This window comes from Taudactylus pleione, unplaced genomic scaffold, assembly GCF_031769625.1.
Source record: "Taudactylus pleione unplaced genomic scaffold, aTauple2 ptg000537l, whole genome shotgun sequence".
In the NCBI taxonomy this organism is placed as follows: Eukaryota; Metazoa; Chordata; class Amphibia; order Anura; family Myobatrachidae; genus Taudactylus; species Taudactylus pleione.
Window position 1 is genome coordinate 2,893,205 of NW_028284939.1, and position 19,089 is coordinate 2,912,293.

The 19,089-nt window shown below is 42.7% G+C and overlaps 1 protein-coding gene and 1 long non-coding RNA gene across 4 annotated transcripts in view; one reads left to right on the plus strand and one right to left on the minus strand.

Moving 5' to 3' along the window:
* Positions 1 to 4,042: 4,042 nt before the first annotated feature.
* The window catches only part of LOC148500961 (ninjurin-1-like), a 99,541-nt gene continuing 84,494 nt past the window's right edge, over positions 4,043 to 19,089 (minus strand). For all 3 annotated transcript variants that reach the window (XM_088451115.1, XM_088451116.1, XM_088451117.1), the window contains exon 5: positions 4,043 to 4,380. In XM_088451115.1, the coding sequence (XP_088307241.1) occupies positions 4,233 to 4,380 (148 nt within the window). In that variant the 3' untranslated portion in view covers positions 4,043 to 4,232. The remainder of the gene's footprint in view (positions 4,381 to 19,089) is intronic.
* The window catches only part of LOC148500962 (uncharacterized), a 46,452-nt gene continuing 43,181 nt past the window's right edge, over positions 15,819 to 19,089 (plus strand). Inside the window, exon 1 of the long non-coding RNA XR_015870098.1 lies at positions 15,819 to 15,919. This is a non-coding gene — a long non-coding RNA (uncharacterized LOC148500962). The remainder of the gene's footprint in view (positions 15,920 to 19,089) is intronic.

The window sequence follows — 19,089 nt, forward strand, 5'->3', positions numbered from 1 at the left end:
CTGCCAGCGGTAACCCTCTGTGGGGGAGGGTGAAGCGTGGAAAATCTCCAGCGCCTTTTAAATCACCAATTTTTTACAGAATATAGGACTTTTCTAATGCTAATAAATCAACCCCTTAAACTCTGCCACTATTATTTAGCATTAGGCAATGTTCCTTCCTAAACTCCACAATGCAACAAATCAATCACTTGATGAAAGAAATGTTTTTTTTTCTTTTATATCGCACAATTGCCTATAGCATGTATTCATCTATTACTTACTTGAACAACAAGGATTTATTCTTTGTAAAAATCACAGTTGTTGCTGTAGAAATAAACATAGAAGGGTAATATTCCATTAAAGACAAGCTAAAACACCGCTGATAACACGTGCGCGGTCAGTCTAACGCTGCCAACTATGTAAAACCAGACAGATCTTCGATATAAACGTGAACATTAAAAGAAAAATTTACTTTAGTGTCTGATGGGTCTATGTACTAAGCCTTGAAGAGAGAGAAACTGGACGGAGATAAAGTACCGACCAATCAGCTCCTAACTGCTATTTTTTCAAACACAGCCTGTAAAATGACAGTTAGGAGCTGATTGGCTGGTACTTTATCTGCAGTCACTTTATCTCTATCCAAGGCTTAATACAACAAAATAATGTTTTGCATACTGGCGTTAATGTTCTTCATGTCCTTCCATCTAAAGACTGGCAGCTTATGGTGTGCCACAGCTGGAGAGCTACGAGTTGGTTACCTTGGCATTAGATTGCAGCACACAGATATCTTTGTAAGTGCTGTAGTGGTGCGTTCATGTCAGTATACAAGCGCTATTCAGAATTGCACCCAAGTTGTCGGTAATTACACCTCTGACTCTAAATCGTCCAATAATGCATGCACATGGCTATAAAGCATGCTGCATGCTTAGTTTATTGCGAGTTGCGATAAGCAAGAAAAACTTTATTGCACCAACCACCAGCGGTGCCTGAGGATTTACAACATGTCAACCATGATGTCATGCTGCACCACTGAAAAGCAGTGGAGCAGTGGCACGAAGAGGAGCAGCCTCAGCCAGAAGACCCAGGAGTAGATAAGTGTCAGTGGGCTGGAGTCAGAGGGATGTGGGGGCAGGAACTGGAGAGACACTGTGGGGTTGGCTGGAGAGACAGAAGGGGCTGGCTGGATTGACACTTTTGGAAAGAAAGAAGGGGGCTGGCAAGAGAGACACTGGGGGGGCTGAAGAGACAGAAGTACGCTGACTGGAGAGACACTGGGGGTGCTGGAGAGACAGAAAGAGGCTGGCTGGAGTGACACTTGGTGGGCTGGAAAAACACTGGGGGCTGGATGGTGCTGGAGAAACACTGGGGGCTTGCTGGAGCTGGAGAAACAGAAGGGGACTGGCTGGAGCTGGAAAAACACCGGCGGCAGAAGAGACCCTGGGGGAGCTGGGGCAAGCCGGAGCCACCTGGGGAGGAGAGGCACCCCCGTCTAATTTGCCTACATTCCTGACAGTGGTAGAGGTTTTCCGGATACTCAGTATTGGAACACTGGTGCAGATTTTCAGGAAATTCCATGTATGAATGCTGGTTTAGGTTTTTTGATATTCAGTATAGTAAAACTGATGCAGGTTAGCAGGATCTGAAGTGCAGAATTTAGAGCAGGAACCTGGAGGCAATGCACTAGCCTCTGGGAGAGTTGTTGTACTGGGCCTAGCCAAGTACTACCAGGAGTTTCTGCTTTAAATAGGGCACCTTGACTGGCGATTGGTCCATCCAATCACATGACCGGGACCTGCTGTACTCTGATTGGTTGGGCGTCTTGGTGACACCATTCCAAGATGGCAGCGCATGTGGACCAGAGCCGTGGGAACCACCAGGAAGGGACGCCAGCCATGTGCAGATAAGTGTTTATCAGTGTGGGACAGCACATTGAGGACCCTGAAGGACCAAAGGGTACAAGAACAGGGCCCCAGGATTAGGTATGTGACAGTTGAGTGTGTATCACAGAACATACAAGCCGATTATACCTGTGAATAGTTCAAAGCCTAATTAAGAGATCAACAACACTTATTTAATATACACTGTATTATCCCACGATTGTAACACTGCTTACTATGGTGTAACTCATTTGGAGTGCAAGTGGATATTACTGCTGTTGAATAGGCATCACACATGCCGACTCCAGCCGACTGTAGGTCTGCAAAGTCCAGCCTACATGTCATCTGAATTACCGCGTTATATGAATTTATAACAATCAAATGGGAATAGAGTACAAGTTGCGGCTTAAGACAGACGTGGATAATTTCTTTTTGGGGGGGAGAGGGCAGTTTTCACCAATTATATTACTTTACATACTGTACTCACCTAGTACACATATGTTTTGCAGGGATATATTGCCTTACTAAGAATACAGTGATCTGTTTTGCGACAACAACAATAAACCTTTTTGCTGTTTTGGGTATTAATATGTGTCACATTTTTTTAATGGTCAAAAATATATTATGTGGCCATAACACAGCTGTCATCACACCCCGGCATCAATCTGAGAAGGATGTCGGGCCTTGTAGTTTATCAACCACTAGTGAACGTTATAGGATAGGACATAAAATGTATTTGCTCTGTTACCAGCAGGATTCTCTGCTTCTCGTCTACACAGTGACGTGCAGTGAGATCAATGGCTGGGGAGGCACTGGCTGATTAACACCCCCCCAGCTCCCCTCCCCCCATTTAAAAAAACCAAAACAAAACATTGTAGGGTACCCATTATTTAACAGTAACCAGCACCAGGCTGAACCAGCCATGGGGATAATGCCATAGCAGGGGGTACACTCAGTGTGGACCCCCCTGCTATCACATTAACCATCCCATAACTAGTCAGCCCAGGGCTGGAATTCCTCGGAGTGGGGATCCCAAAAATTTAAAATTGGGTCACTCTCCCGAGCAACAACCAGCACTGGGCTAAAAGCTCAGCGCTATGCCCTGCACTCCTGGTGGCGGTGGGTGTGGGGCTCATGGTATGATTATATTGTTCTTTACAGGCGGCCTACAGGTCCCAGCAAGCCTGGCCCAGCATGCCAGCACTTGGAGAACCACAAGTGCCTAAATGCCCGGACATTAAAGGCCTGCTGGCACCTGTAGTCCGCTTGTAAATAAAATATTAAAATAAATACAAGACACTTGATTTTGTTATTAAAGTTTATTATACGGCATCTTCACCTGGGTGGAGGCGGCTTTTAAGCTCTCTTGCATGGCGCCGCCTCCCCAGGGCTTCCAGTGTCTTCGGGATCTCTTGCACGCTCCTTTCCTTTCTTTATATAAGCCTCGTACTGACTTATATAAATCAGCCAGAGGGGGCTGGGTGATGACATGGCGAGCTGCGACTGGCTCACAGCGGCCATCTTGAATTACAAAAAATGACGCTGAGGCTCCATTGTTGAAGTTGGAACCGCTGCCAAAGTCTGCAATATGTCCGGCAGTGACTGGATCTTCTCGCTGCCTGTCGACTGATTTTAACAGTCGACTGAAATGCAAAGCAGAAATTTATGACACCATCTGTGTTATAAATATCTTCTTTGTATATATATTTTGTTTAATCATTATGACAGGTGAGGCTCTGCCTCCTCTGCCTCCCCTGTCTGCACGTCCCTGCATCTAAATTCCATATATTGTAGCTGTTTTTTTGTAAATTAAATACATTATTAAATGCCATCTTCTATTTTATTGGTATTTAGGGACACGTATTTCTGCATAATTGTATGAAAAAATCGTCTGGATAAACCTACTAATCACTGAGGTTTTTTCCTCAGAATTTTTTTAACTTTTATCAGAGCCGAAAATGAAAGTCTCCCGGTATTATCTGTCATCTCTAACCCAGGCCGTGAGTGTGAGAGTTATAGAGCGCAGGGCCACAGCTGGGAGTTATAGTAGATCAATGCCTGGCTGTGATTTTTAGATTAACTGCTATTTCTGTTCCAGTTATAGCCCCCTGATCTCAAACACGAACAAAACAAAGACAAACAGAGAAATTCCAGCATTTTCATTTTTATGTGATACAGTAGCAAAAACAATAGTTCAATAAATGTCAGGGCCGTCGGCTTGGTCCTTTGATGTCGGCAGAAGAACCGGTAATCCTTTTTTTTTCTCTATCCAGAAGTGACTTGAACTCTCGTCATCTTACATACGTAATTGTATATTACATTATCTGGGAACGCTGCAGTCCTCACAGAAGGCTTCTTCACGTATTGCGGACCCAGTTAACCCTCGGCGGCGTTTTCCACGGCGAGAAAGTTGCGGTCCTCGGGGATGGAGTGAAGAGGAGAGAACCAGAAGGCGGTGATGAAGACATTGACAGCTGTGATAACTAGGATGAGGCCGGTCACAATGTTATTCAGCAGGTGGACTCTGCAAGACGGAATGGAGGCAGATCAAAGCTCAAAGAGGCACCGCACAGACATAGGTTATAACTTAGGGCTGAGTCTACTTATTATGTATGGCGTCATCCAGCACAGAGAAGGATTTGAGGGCTGGAAGTGATATAGGGCCAAATGTAATCGGGGGTCAGTTTTAGTCACAGTACAAACTCGCACCTTTGCCCATTTTCAGCTCGAGGCTACTACACTAAGCGAATCGATGCGAGTATTTCCCTATGTAAACTAACACCTTTTAATGCGACTAGCATTAAAAGTTGTGAGTTATACAGAAGCCCTCACAGATCAGTGAGATCCGTGAAGGCTTCTGTCTGTGTGTTTTTTTTTAAAAAAAGACGTGCACCCCCTCCCCAGAAGCATAACCAGCCCTGTCCTGGTTCTAAAAATACAGGGGCCAAAATACGTAGGGTGCCCCTGTATATAAAGTACCAGCAGAGGGCTTTTCTGAGCCGGTCCTGGTTGTGGAAAAACAGGGGACAAAATGAGTAGGGGGTCCCCTGTAATTTCCATAACCAGCACCGGACTCTTTCTAGCAGAGGGGTAATGCCACAGCCATGGAAACCCTTTCACCGGGTTCCATGGCTAAAGCATTGTCCCTGACCGCTAGTCAGCCCAGGCCGGGGATCCATGGGGAGGTGGGAACCCCCCCAAAAAATGAGTCCCCCTCCCCAGGGCGCCACAGGCCTATGCTGATAGCCCGGGGCTATCCCCGTGCCCCTTGGCCGTTGGGTGCCGGGTTGATAGTGTAGTGTTGTGTAAAAATAGAAGTAAAAATATTGTCTTTAGCTGTGGTACTACACGTCCCAGCTAGCCTCCCCCGCATGCTGGTACTTGGAGAACGTTCAAATTTGTAATTGGTGAAGTTTAGTAACGGCGAAAAAAATGCGATTTCAAATGAACTAAGACGCTATTACATGGGCGAGTTGCGAAAAAGTACAAGTTTACCGCAAAACTCCCAATTTACTAAAACAGACACCCTATTCCATTTGGCCCATGGAGCCTGATTCGGAGATGCATGCAGTAGCACAGTAGCTGCTTGTTCCACCACGGTACCAGGCCGGGGCAGTGGTATAACCTCAATATGCAGCAGCAGCATCTTTCAGCAACGCTTACATGGGCAGCGGCTGCTGACAATTGCCGACACCTTTTCTTGTTACCACATACAGAATTCCCAATACAGAACAATGTGTATAATTAAAATATCTGGGAAAGGGAAACCCCATCCCCGGCCCCAATATCCTTCAGAGGTCCTGGATTCAGGGCCTTACACAGAGGTGAACGCAATGTGGAGTTTTTCTTTTGCACTGCGCATTTACCACAATTGATTACCAATGGCGGTCTCAGTGAACACTAGGAGGCAGAGTGATTGACCGTAAGGGGTATATTTACTAAAGTGAGAATTTTTTGAAGTGTAGCAGTTGCCATAGCAACCAATCAGATTCTAGCTATTATCTTCTAGAAGGTTCAAGATATATGTTAAATAGAATCTGATTGGTTGCTATGGGCAACATCTCCACTTCTAAATACTCTCACTTTAGTAAATATACCCCTTAGTGTACATTTATGGGAGGTAACAGGGGGGGAGGGGTGACTACTCAGACATGGACATACCATGGGCACCTTCTGGGTGTGACCCAGCCAGTCTATGTACGCAGCTTCATAGGCCCGGCAGCTTAGTTCTGATGGACATCCGCAAGCGGCGCATTAGCTTACCACTGGTTGTTAAATACAGACCAGATATCATAACCCCTCTACTGCTAAAGGGATTTGGGCGTCTATTTAGCAATAATCACGATATTTGTTCGAAACATTTTTGTTTCCACATGATTTAAGTAAAATTTGCCGTGCTAAATAGACCGCGATGACTCATTGTTAAATGGAGCCTTATTTGTCATTGACGGGTTGGATACGAGATGCCGGCAGTGGCAGGGTTAGGATAACGAGACTTGATGGTCAGTATTCTAACCCTCCCCTTCTCCATACCCCTACCACACTCATGTCTAAACCTAACCTCCCCCTAGTGCCTAAGCCTAATCTCCCCCTCCCTGCACCTTAAACCTAACCCTCCTCCCTAGTGCCTAACCCTAATGTTCCCCCTAGTGCCTAACCCTAACCATCCCCCCTAGTGCCTAACCCTAACACTTCCCCTAGTGCCTAATCCTAACACTCCTCCTAGTATCTAACCCTAACAGTCCCCCTAGTGCCTAACCCTAACACTCCCCCTCAGTGCCTAACCCTAAAGCTCCCCCTAGTGCCTAACCCTAACACCCCCCCTAGTGCCTAACCCTAACACTCCCCCTAGTGCCTAACCCTAACGCTCCTCCTAGTGCCTAACCCTAACACTCCCCCTAGTGCCTAACCCTACCCTCCCCCCTAGTGCTTAGCCCTAACACTCCCCCTAGTGCCTAACCCTCCCCCTAGTGCCTAACCCTAACCCTCCCCCCTAGTGCCTTACCCTAACACTACCCCTAGTGCCTAACCTTAACACTCCCCCTAGTGCCTAACCCTAACACTCCCCCTAGTGCCTAACCCTAACACTCCCCCTAGTGCCTAACCCTAACGCTCCCCCTAGTGCCTAACCCTAACACTCCCCCTAGTGCCTAACCTTAACACTCCCCCTAGTGCCTAACCCTAACACTCCCCCTAGTGCCTAACCCTAACGCTCTCCCTAGTGCCTAACCTTAACACTCCCCCTAGTGCCTAACCCTAACGCTCCCCCTAGTGCCTAACCCTAACCCTCCCCCTAGTGCCTAACCCTAACGCTCCCCCCAAGTGCCTAACCCTAACACTCCCCCTAGTGCCTAACCCTAACGCTCCCCCTAGTGCCTAACCCTAACGCTCCCCCTAGTGCCTAACCCTAATCCTCCCCCCTAGTGCCTAACCCTAACCCTCCCCCTAACCCCAGTACTTACCATCGGGATGCCAGTGGTCGGGATGCGAGCACTGGGATTCTGACAGATGTCAGTATTCTGGCGCAGGCATTATAAGTACTGGCATCCCGACTGTCGGTATATTGACTGGATCCCATCATTAACATCAGTCCCTGTCCCACTGAAGATATAAAGACTTTGTTGTAAAAAAATGGAATGAATCCAGGAAGTTAAAGTTTTCTGGAGTCGGAAAAAACCTCAAATTAAAATTTTCCTTAATACACCCAATTTTTTACTTGGGATAAAATTAGCACTAACCTTCTATATTACCTTTCTATGTTTTAGGCACCAAAGGACACCGAGAGCTACTCATAGGAATCTCTACACCATGGCGCGATGCCCCCCGGACATACTGTCTCAAAGGCCGATATATAGTGTAGCTGTCTTAGAACTACTCATCCATTATGGATCAGAAACAACATATATTAATTTGGAGTCTGGAGGCATCCACCGTAACCCACATTTGTGCTTTCTAAATACGCCTACTGTATAACCTTGGGCACATTTGTGATCACACAAACCTTGGAGACGACCAAAAGATAAAATATTAAAGACGTCTCGTTCCTCTACAAGACATACACCGGGTTCATCCTTTCTAATCTCACTCTGCGTTCCTGAACCTCTTCGCTTACTAATACTCAGATACCAGGGGGAAAATTTACGAAAGTGAGAGTTTTTAGAAGTGAGTTTTAGAAGAGATGTTGCCCATAGCAACCAATTACATTCTAGCTATTATCTTCTAGAAGGTGCTAGTTAAATGTTCAGTAGAATCTGATTGGTTGCTATGGGCAACATCACTTCTAAAACTCACTTCTAAAAATTCTCACATTAGTAAATTTACCCCCAGCAGTATTCACACACCCTATAAACCACTTGAAGCCGGGATGGGTCAATGAATAAGAGCATTACACTGATATACAGGGAACAGAAGCCGTACCATGTCCCACTGGAAATTAAAATGTATAGTCTTCTGCAAAACAACGCTGTGGGAATTTCTAATTACTTTCCTACTTTATTGGGTACTATATACTATATTAATTGCCGGCTATTACTCTTCCACTGATCTTTTATTTAAGATATAATTGTCCATTGCATTGTGATAAGACCTTTATATACAAATATTTTATACATTTGCTTCATACGTACCTCTCTCCAGTTCTCGTGTAACAAATCTTCTGACAGTCTAATCTTTTCTTTGGCAAGCTCTGCACTCACTGTTAGAGGAATGTACTAAATATTTCTAAGTATCTCTAAATCTGGTGGCTCTTAATGTCTGGCAGCATTTGGCGACCTGCTGGGAACGGAGGACGCTGATTTGCTTTGAGATTCCGGCTTAATTATTTTGTTAACAAAGTGACCATATGCACTTGTTGAATCAAAATCCCTTTAAATAATGATTAATGGAAGCTTTATCAAGTTAGTTTCTTGTAGTCTGGATTATTACATAAATAGCAGATGTAAAGGAAATCCACGAAGGACTCCTCATTATCAATCATTACGGATATCCCTGCTTGCGCACAGTTGGGACAGCTGGAACAAGCACTGGCCGACTCATTTGTGTACTTGCAGTGCGGCACTTGAAGGGACTTGTTTTATGCGCCGTAACACAACTTTTTAAATGTAAAATGGTTCTTTAGAAAAATTACTTTATCCCACAGACGGATTATTGTTTTGAAGTTGCCGTTAGAGGCCTAAGTTAAATACTTTTCTTTTGCCAGTAAACTTTATTTGTGCTGAGAGGTTAAATTACAATTAAGGGTGTTGCGCCATTCCTTACCCCCCCTTCACTGTGCTGAAATCCTCTGTGACCTCTGCTGCTTTATATGTATAATAACCCTTTATTAGGTATGGCACTGCCCTGCTCCAGAAATGTGCAATGGAGCTCTATGTGTGTAAGGGCCTGATTCAGACCCGCCCATGAGCGCTGAGCGCTGTCGATGGTGACCCAGTGCGCATGCACACGACGGAGCCGGCTCCATCGTGCGCATGTGCAAGACCCGGATAGCGGCGGGCAAACCGTACCAAAGGGGGCGCGCTGTCGATGTTGAGTGACAGCACGCCCCCTTTGGTGGGCGTGGCTGGCCAGAAGGAGGCGTTCCCATGGGAACGCCTACCGTCTGGGGCAGGCCCCACTGACATCGCCAGTGATGTCAGTGGGGGTGCTTTTGGCTCTGTTTGAGCTGAAAGCACTCTAGGGCTTGCAGCAACGAGACCCTACCACAAAGGTCTCGTCGCAAGCCTGGTGGTCGCGATGGTTTTGACCATCGTGACCATCTTCCTGGCCGCTCGCTATAGCTTTGGGTGGTCACCCACAGCTATACGAGCGGCCAGGAGGCCGCTCTAAAAGTCAAGAAGGACGGCACTGATTCAGAGCGAGCACTCTGTCAGAGCGTCCGGCTCTGAATCAGGGCCTAAGTTTACACTGTGGGCCTGATTCAGAGCCGGATGCTATTTGCGCTCGCTCGTTCAGAAAAAGGGGCCGGCTATTCAAATTGAGCGCTCGCTCTTTGCGGTCTGTTGACGCCTCTATGTCTGAGCGAGCGAACGAAACATGCGCTCGCTATTTTGTAAAGACGCCCCCTGGCCGCTCGCTTCATACGTCATCTCCGCTATTTATTTGATTAATCGAGTACATCGAAAGGCATCTGAGCTGCTCGTAGTGCTTGTGGTTGGATTTTCCTACCGCAATCATGCGAACAGTTCAGGCTAAGAAACAACCAAGTGACGTGGCCGATGACGCTGCTTTGTTAATTATGCACACCCTTAAAACGCCCGTTTTGACCGTTTGGCACGCCTGCGTTCGGATCACCACTCCCGTTTTCAAGCACCTTCCCCTGTTACCACCCACAAACGCCTCATTCTGTCACTCAAATTAGCAGGCACTCGCTATTTAGCGAGCGCTCGATTTCTGACCGCAATGACTGGTTGGCGCATGCGCATTACGACCCATACCCATGCGCAGATGTGCGAACATCGCTCGGAGCGAATGAGCGGCTGCTTACGAGCGGCTCTGAATCAGGCCCTATGCTCATAAACGTTTATGAAACCCGTTTTCTTCTTCTTCTTCTTCTTCTTATTATTATTATTTTTATGACATATTTTATATTTTTGAGTCTGCATCAGTTTTGAGGTTAAGGTTTTTGTAGGTGATCTTTTCTAATTAGTGGATGGTGAATTCAAAAATGTAACTCATTATGCTCAATCAGCTCAGGTTTTTTTGCTCTCTCATATTTCGTAAATACATTATATCAAATTTTGGAAATTATAATGTTTATTGTTTCAAAGCAGACTTACATTCGCATCACAGTATATAAATGAAACGGTGCACAAATACAGTTATTCTGGAAGAAAGGATCTTTTCAAAGACTTTCGAGTGTGTGTTTTGCACCTGGAACATCTCCCTTGAGGCACCAGCAATAGTCCACAAAAATAACATTATTTCACATATATACTGTACATAAGAACTTTTATAGACTTGAGGGAGCAAAGCAACCTGACCGGATTGCGCTAAATGAGTTATATTTTTGAATTCACCATCCACTAAATATAAATCCACTAAATATGAATCCACTAACTATAAATGACTTATTTTCCCAAAGATTTCTCTTGTTGGAGTTAGGTGCATGGACCCCGGCCCTCAAATCTCTTTTTGAAGCTCTTACACCTAAAAAGGTCTGAACCCTCCACCTTTCCTGCTCAAAATGTATCCATGTGGCCTCCCATATTCTAAGATTGGCACAATCAACTCTAGAGGCCAAGTATCGTCACTCAAACCTTATGAGGAGAACAGAACCAGCTTCTCCTCCTCCTCTTAATACTTTCCTCAAAGCCGGCCCCTATAATCTCAGCATTAACTTCAGGCGCTTTCTCCTTTCATTATATTTGCCTTAAAATAATTTTGTTCTCCTGCAGACCGACACCCCTCCCCCGATCCCTGTTCTTCCCTTCAATCCCTGGTTTCCTCTAATTATACCTCATTAGTGGAATCTGAAAATTATTATTTGTTTAAACCAGTAAAGATAATTTCATTAGGGAAAGTTTTAGGGGTTAGAAATGAGGGATATATTGTGATGGTGAGGGCCGTCATCCGGAAATTAAAGGATACTACTGTTTATATGGGATCTTAATTGATCTTGAAGAGCACCCCGACAAAATTTCTATTATTGAGGTGTGAGTGCAGGAACTACGGTGATATTTGTGGTTACTGACCAAGGTCAGTTTAACTTTCCTGACACCCACCGCATGTTTTGACTTGATTAATTAAGGACTTGGCAAAGGTCTTGTGATCAGTATACTGATCCATCACATTTTTTATTACCATCACCACCCCTAATATGGCTCAAGGAGGAGTTGGACTTTTTGATGAAGGTCTATTATCTCAGGCTGAAACTAGGGCTGTTTCATTTACTGATGAGGAAATAGAAAAAGTATTGTTTGACAAATTGGACTTTAATGCACTACCTGCCGAGTCATCGGCTGATTTATTCTACAGATTATTGAAACTGCACAGAAGAGAAGTAGACCTTTTATTGCATGGCCAGTTTTTATCTGAGTACCATCATCGTAAACAGATGCCGCATGGTTTTCGTATCCACAATATTCCCACCTTGGGGAGAAATAATCCTGTGTTTTGTTCACGTTGGTGCGGGATTTTGAACAAATGTTCATTGGATCTAATGATATTAGTGATTGAAGAGGTCAATGGAGAGTTACAAAAAGTTAAGGTTGAAATTGAACAATCTAACATCACTATTCTATCTTCCTTAAAGGAGGATAAAAGCACTAAATGGTTAGATAGAATGAGAGGTCAGGTTGAGTCTTATAAAAAGGACCTCACCTCCTTTAAACGTAAGAAATTGGCAACGGTTACTTTCGATTTTCAGAACCATAATGTATACAGATGGCTGCTAGGGGATCAATCAAAATTTAGAACTGGCCAACAGCGGAAACATTATCATCGTAGATGGATGCCCCCTTTTCCACATGAATCTGGTTCATAATTTTCCTCTTCTGACACAGACTTTAATGAGGGTCAACAGTTATCTTTAAAAAATATTGAGTTTTTAGAAGAGAGCCACAGTCAAGAACAAGAGCCCATAGAACAAAGAGATTTAAGAACAAGAGACCTCATCCGCGGAGGGGTGGATATAAGAAAGCATGACCAAAGGAGGCGGATTTAAGTGTAGTATTTAACTTATCCAATACACCGCTTAATGAATCCGAGATTAATCTCTTAGCCAGAGGTTTATCCTTTGTCCCCACCTTTAAACATGGCGACTTTAATCGCCCAGTCGATTTCCACAGTTTTGGTAGAAATATGAGGTTAAAAGAATATTACCCCTATGCCTAAGAACATCCCTTTCAAGAAAATGTCCAACTTTGACCCACAGTCAAATAATGCCAGTTTGAAACTTTTTAAGATTAGTTCAGAATCAAATCTCGACTCATAAACCTTCCATAATGTATAAAAATTTACCTACAGAAGAAAGATTAGCACTACAGGGATTGAAGGACAATCCCAATATTGTAATTAGATCTGCTGACAAGGGAGGAGCCATTGTTGTGCAGGACTGGGTTGATTATGACGCAGAGATTATGAGACAGTTAGTTATTATGAGGCTTTTTGTACCCCATTAACACATAGATGGATTAATGATGATGAATTTGGATTTCTGACAGTAAATCATCCTAAATGTCCCATATTATACACTTTGCCCAAAATTCATAAATCTGCAGTACGTCCACCTGGAAGACCGATTGTTTTGGCTCAGGGCTCAGTGTTGCAAATGTTAGCCATTTTTGTTGACAGCAAATTACAACCACTGGTTCATGAGAGTGCCAGCTATATACGTGACAGGTGATTTTTTTACAACAAATTGGCAAAATTGGTAAATTAAGTACTGACATCATATTGGCGACTATGGACGTCAATTCATTTTATACAGTCATACCACACAAAGAGGGCCTTAACATACTGAGAGATACCCTGGCCAACAAACCCAATAGCAGCACACCAACAGAATGCTTAGTAGAGTTGGCTTCACTAGTTCTTCGACAAAATCACTTCAAATATAAAGATTCTTATTACATTCAAGTGTCAGGCACTGCAATGGGTTCAAATTTAGCACCTGCCTATGCTAATCTATATATGACGCATTATGAAAAGAAATATATCTATCCGGTCTACAGCGATCACATTATTTTTTACTGTCGATTTATTGATGACGTATTTTTACTATGGCATGGGACCGTCGAATCTATTGTTGAAATGGTCAACACATTAAATTCTCTTGCTAAGCCAATTCGTTTCACCCATCAGGCTGATTATGAATCCATCAACTTTTTAGATGTTTCAGTAAGTATTGTGGATGGCCATCTGTCTACCACACTTCATAGAAAACCAACTGATAGGAATCTGACTCTACTACCTACTAGCCATCACCCTCCTGCTTTAAAAGAGAAATTGCCTATCTCACAATATCTAAGAGTTATGCGGACAATTCCAACTCCGTTAGTTGAGAGGAACAATTGACTCAGAAGATGGCTAAGTTTTTGGATCATGGATATCATAAGGCTACCCTATCAAGATGTTTGGTTAAAGCTAATTGGATCTTCACAAGTGATTCTATCAAATCTCCATCCACTACCAGGGATAAACAACGATTGATCTTCACCACGATATTTGATGATAGCTCATATGGGATAAGTAAAACTCTTAAGAAGTTTTGGTCGATAGTAACTATGGACACGTCCTTACCCTTCAAGAATATGAGCCCACCAATGATGGCTTACCAAAGCGGACCCAACTTGAAACAATTGTTTAAGAGACCAACACTTATTCAAAGATGGAATACAATACTTGTGATTTAATGACTAAAAAAGCTGGCAGTTACTCCTGTGGAAGCTGTATAGTGTGCGCTTCCATGTTTGTAGGACCTGCTTTTCCACATCAACACACAGGTCGTATAATCAAGATTCCATATCGTTTATATTGTACTTTGGATCATCTAATATACATTTTGATCTGTCCCTGCGGATTCTATTATGTGGGACTTACATCAAGAAGATTTTGCGATAGGATGGCCAACCATCGTGTTTCAATCCGTGCTGCATTTCAAACCAAATCCACATATAAACCTGTTGCTAGACATTTTTGGGAGAAAGCCCATACACTAGCTAATTTGCAGTGCAAGTTAATTGACTGGATTCCACCACCACAATTCGGTGGTGATAGATTGGCATCTTTGAAGAAGAAGGAGTGCTATTGGAGCCATACACTTTACACTGTAGCTCCACGTGGGCTAAATTAACATAATCCTTTGGGTGTATTTATTTGATTCACTTATGTGTGCTTATGATAATTACACATTGTGGTTTTTTTTCTGATCTCTCTAAGTATATTTCTGTCTATGGTGGTCTATTTTATGGTGTCTGTTGCTATTTTATACACTTCATTTGGTACTCTGGTGGGATATATTAGGTTCATTTTACATTTTGTTGATCGATTTTACATTTTTGTTCACATAAAATTTTAGGTCTGGTGGTGATGGTCTCCTAGGTAACACTTTACCATGGATTCTGATGTCCAATAATCCTTGTTTTAATTATATACTGTATTTTCTCTATCTATATAGTGCTTTTTCATTGTTTCCTCTATTTTATTTGAGTACACTTTCTTTAAAAATAAATTTTTTATATTCATTTAGTTTTTTATTTGTTATTTCATTATTATTATTATTATTATTATTATTATTATTATTATTTTTTCATTATTATTTTTCATTGTTATTATTATTATTATTTTGTTATTTTCCACTCTCTTTCTTAATAGTTATGTTTTTTTTGCTATATATTTTTGTTTTTGTCCTGAGTATATGTATGTGTACCTATATCTGTATTATCAGGTGGGTATTAATTTAATTTTCTTCTTAAATTTTTTTTAATATTTATTCATATTTTAAAGTTGCCCTCCTTTTTTCTATGTATATATTCCTTTCTTTGTATTTTTTGTTTGAATTTCTAGTACCCTTATCATACTTGTTCATTTGTTTATATTTTCATATTCTTTATGGTGTGCGTACTTTTTCTTGTGGGGTTTCCATTTAATATCAGTCTTCAACTTTAAAATTGTATCTATATTGTAGTATTGGTGGTGAGATTAGTTCATCTGATCATTACTTTTCTGGCCTTATTAATCCCTTGATTTATATGGTTCTTTGATTAAGGTTGATGGATTTTGTAATAGGTTTATGCATTCCCATTTGGGAATGAGCCTTCCATCAATACGCCTCCATTTATGCTGTATGGGTCTTCATTAATTACATAGTTGCCCTTAGTACTAGGTTGTACTTCCCGTTTCAGGCACTTTCGCTCACAGTAGTCCGGCTGACACAGCGTCTTCGATTGCTGTGACGCGCCGTTTACTTATGTCACGTTGACTGGTGGGGCTTTTACACTATTTAAACCCACTTCATGGACACATCATTCACTTCCGCCATGGCCTCACAGGAGTCTCGGAGCTCCACACATGTGGCTGATGTGCGCTTCTCCCGTCTTTTGTTTATGTCAGTATCTACGTTTGAGGTAAGAACCTTTAGTGGCTTACATATTGTTAAGTTTTGGTATTAGGTATAGTCCTTGCACATACAGGGATATATTAGTTATCCATTAGCGTATTAATATGGTGGTTTATGCTTGTGACAGTTATTGTTATGTATACATGTGGGGTAAATAGTACCTAGTGATTCTTTCAGTTATTTATTGATGTCTTATCTGCAATACACATATGAATGTGAATTTGATCTGTATAGTAACTGATATGGACTATGTATTGTGTGTGTCTATCGGCACATATTATTTTGAGTGCACAGGTTACATATTGATTTTTATATTTCAGTCATGTCTCTGATGTTGTCAGGGGTTTGTGACCCTTCATATTATCTGTACATTGGGCGTATCTATGGAGCTTGAATGGGATTTGCATTATGCTGTTTTATACAGCATATAGGTATATTCATTTTGTTTTATATTTCTTGGTTGTTTGGATTAATGAGGCCAGATAGACATTGCCTTCTTTATCCTTATTTTTTCTTTTTCCTTTTCTCTTTTTATTTTCAGAGGTCCCCCTCCCCAGCGCGCTGACATATTTTCTTGTGTTTTTTCTGCAATTAGGCCACGCCCCCTGTTACCTGGGCCCGGCGCGGCTGTCGGCGGCCCTGGGTGTGAGTGCAGGAACTACGGTGATATATATATATATATATATTATATATAAATGTCAAACTTGCACAGTACAGTGTATACAGGGCTTGATTCAGTAAGGATCGCAGCTGTGATTGCAATAGCGATTACGCACGCAGTCTCACTGCGATAGTATGCTAATCTATTGCGATCGCTATGCCATCACAGCACAACATAAGGACGCCCACTTTACCTTACACACATCCGTAATCCTTAGCAAGACTGCGAAACCATCGGTACAATCCAGTACCATCGCAGCCTCACGCACACTTGCACAAGCTCAGACCTTACCCAGGAATTGCTAACAGCCACGTACGCTATGAGGCCTCAGGCTGCATATGGCATCGCAGCGGCTAATTTATGCACGCCCCTGCAATGGCGTTCAAACGCACTGGCACGCCTGCGTTTCTCCAACCCCCCCCCCACCAGCCACAAACGGCACTTCCTGTCAATCACTCTGTGATGGGTCTGCATAGTCGCCAGTGGCGGCTCCAGGGGCGGGGCTGCAGCACAGTCCAAAATTCAAATAAGGGAGTCACACCAACTGCCAGTGAGTCCCAGCCAGTGATGTTTGGCAGCGTTTCGGGTGGCAGTTGGTGTGGCTCCCCTATTTGAATTTTGAACTGCGCTGCAGCCCCACCTCTGGAGCCGCCACTGGTAGTCACTGCGATCGCAGTGGCCGGTTCGTGCACTGCGATGCATACACATGCGCAGAACGCAACAATCGGCCGACTGCGTGCGTAATCGCAGTTGCGATCGGTAGTAAATCCGTCCCACAGTAACCCGTTAGGTCAGACATTGGGTGTCACTACAATTATATTTTAATTCTTACACCTCTTTGTTTTAACTGTGGCTGATGTATACATTGATTTATTTTGTTAATTTTTTTTATTTTACACTGAGGGTTTGCAACCAACCAAGACCTGCCAATGATGGTTCCTGGTCATCAAGCTTTAGGCGTACTTAGGGTAAAGTACATTATATAGACCTGTGAATACAGTAAATACTTATGTGAAATAGCAGAACTGAACACAGCCGGCACACAGGCTTTTCTCTGTGTAACTGGTCACTTTTCCATTCACTGGGGTCTGTTGGTGCGAATGGAGGCGACCGCATGTGCGGAGGCCAACAATGGTCATTTTCTGATTGACATACTGGATATTGGGTTACTTAAATACAGTAGATTTTATACACAGACTAAGGGCCGGTTTCAATTAGGTGTGAAAGCGTCCGATTTTCGCCAAAAAACAGTCGAAAACGGGTAGGCGCGAAAAAAATACAGGCGAAAATAGGCAAAAAAGTCAGGACATACAGGAAATTGCGTCTGAAACCCAAAAAAGGGCTGACGTATTTTGGGGACTTAAATTGCGTCGGTTGAAAAAATGTTAAAAAATCATAGAAAGCTGTTTTTTTTCCCAGGAAATTACAGTTCCACGTAAATTTGGGGTTCGTTAAAATGGATGCGAGTCATATAAGGGCACTTTTAAACACCGTTAAAAAAGCGCCTGCTGCAACCACGTGCTATGTTTAAAACACTTGACGCATCCTTATAGCCCCCAAATATCTGACCCAATATGTTAAACCCATTTTCATCGATTTTTTTTTTTTTTTTTCACCCAAAATCATGAAAAACTTTTGGGGTAATTTATCATTAGGGGGGGTGTCCAAAGGGTTCTGAAAGAAATCCTCGCATTTTTAGGCAAAAAGATAGGGATCACCTGGTCTGAGATGGTGAAAACTTTTTGCTGGTTTTACACTATTCCATTATTGCTGCTGTGATAATTTGCAGTAAAATCGTCCGTTTTTGCACCAAATTGAATCTGGCCCTCAGGGGTAAAATTTCTATGCGAAAACTGCCATTCCTCCTGCGGTTTTGGCAGCTGGATTTAGAGGGGCAATAATGCTGGACATAAAACACACCTGCCTTTGTAATTTAACATTATTGCCCCTTTAAATCCCGTCAAAGATGTCATGGCTTTGAAAAGTGTTGCATTGCAAATTTACCCCTAAATCTCTTCATGGGCAGTAATATCGGGTGTGGTACAAAATGGCGACATTCAGAAAGTAGAAATCAGAATGCCGACACAGTCAAAATATCAACATTATTATAGAATGCTGACATGTGCGTTTAGTCGACATGTGAAATGTCAACATTCAATGTCGACATTGTCAGGATATAACAGTTGGCATTTCGACATAGGATTTTACGTACATTGTTTAAACCACAGCCTCACCCCAACACTTACATGAGCTGTTGACATTATGACAATGTTGACATGTCTTTGTCGACATTTTAACTGCATACTGTACTATCAGCATGGACACTGCTCTTTTATAAAGTACACTCTAATCAAAGTAAAAAAAGAAGCATCTCAGGGATAAAATATTCAAACGTTTTATGTTCATATGAAATAAGTTACTAGACTCTGTTACGTTATTAGGTTAAGTAGCATGTTATTATATATCTGGATATAGATTTCTATTAAGTACGTCTTTATTGCTCTGCCAAGGTCTCT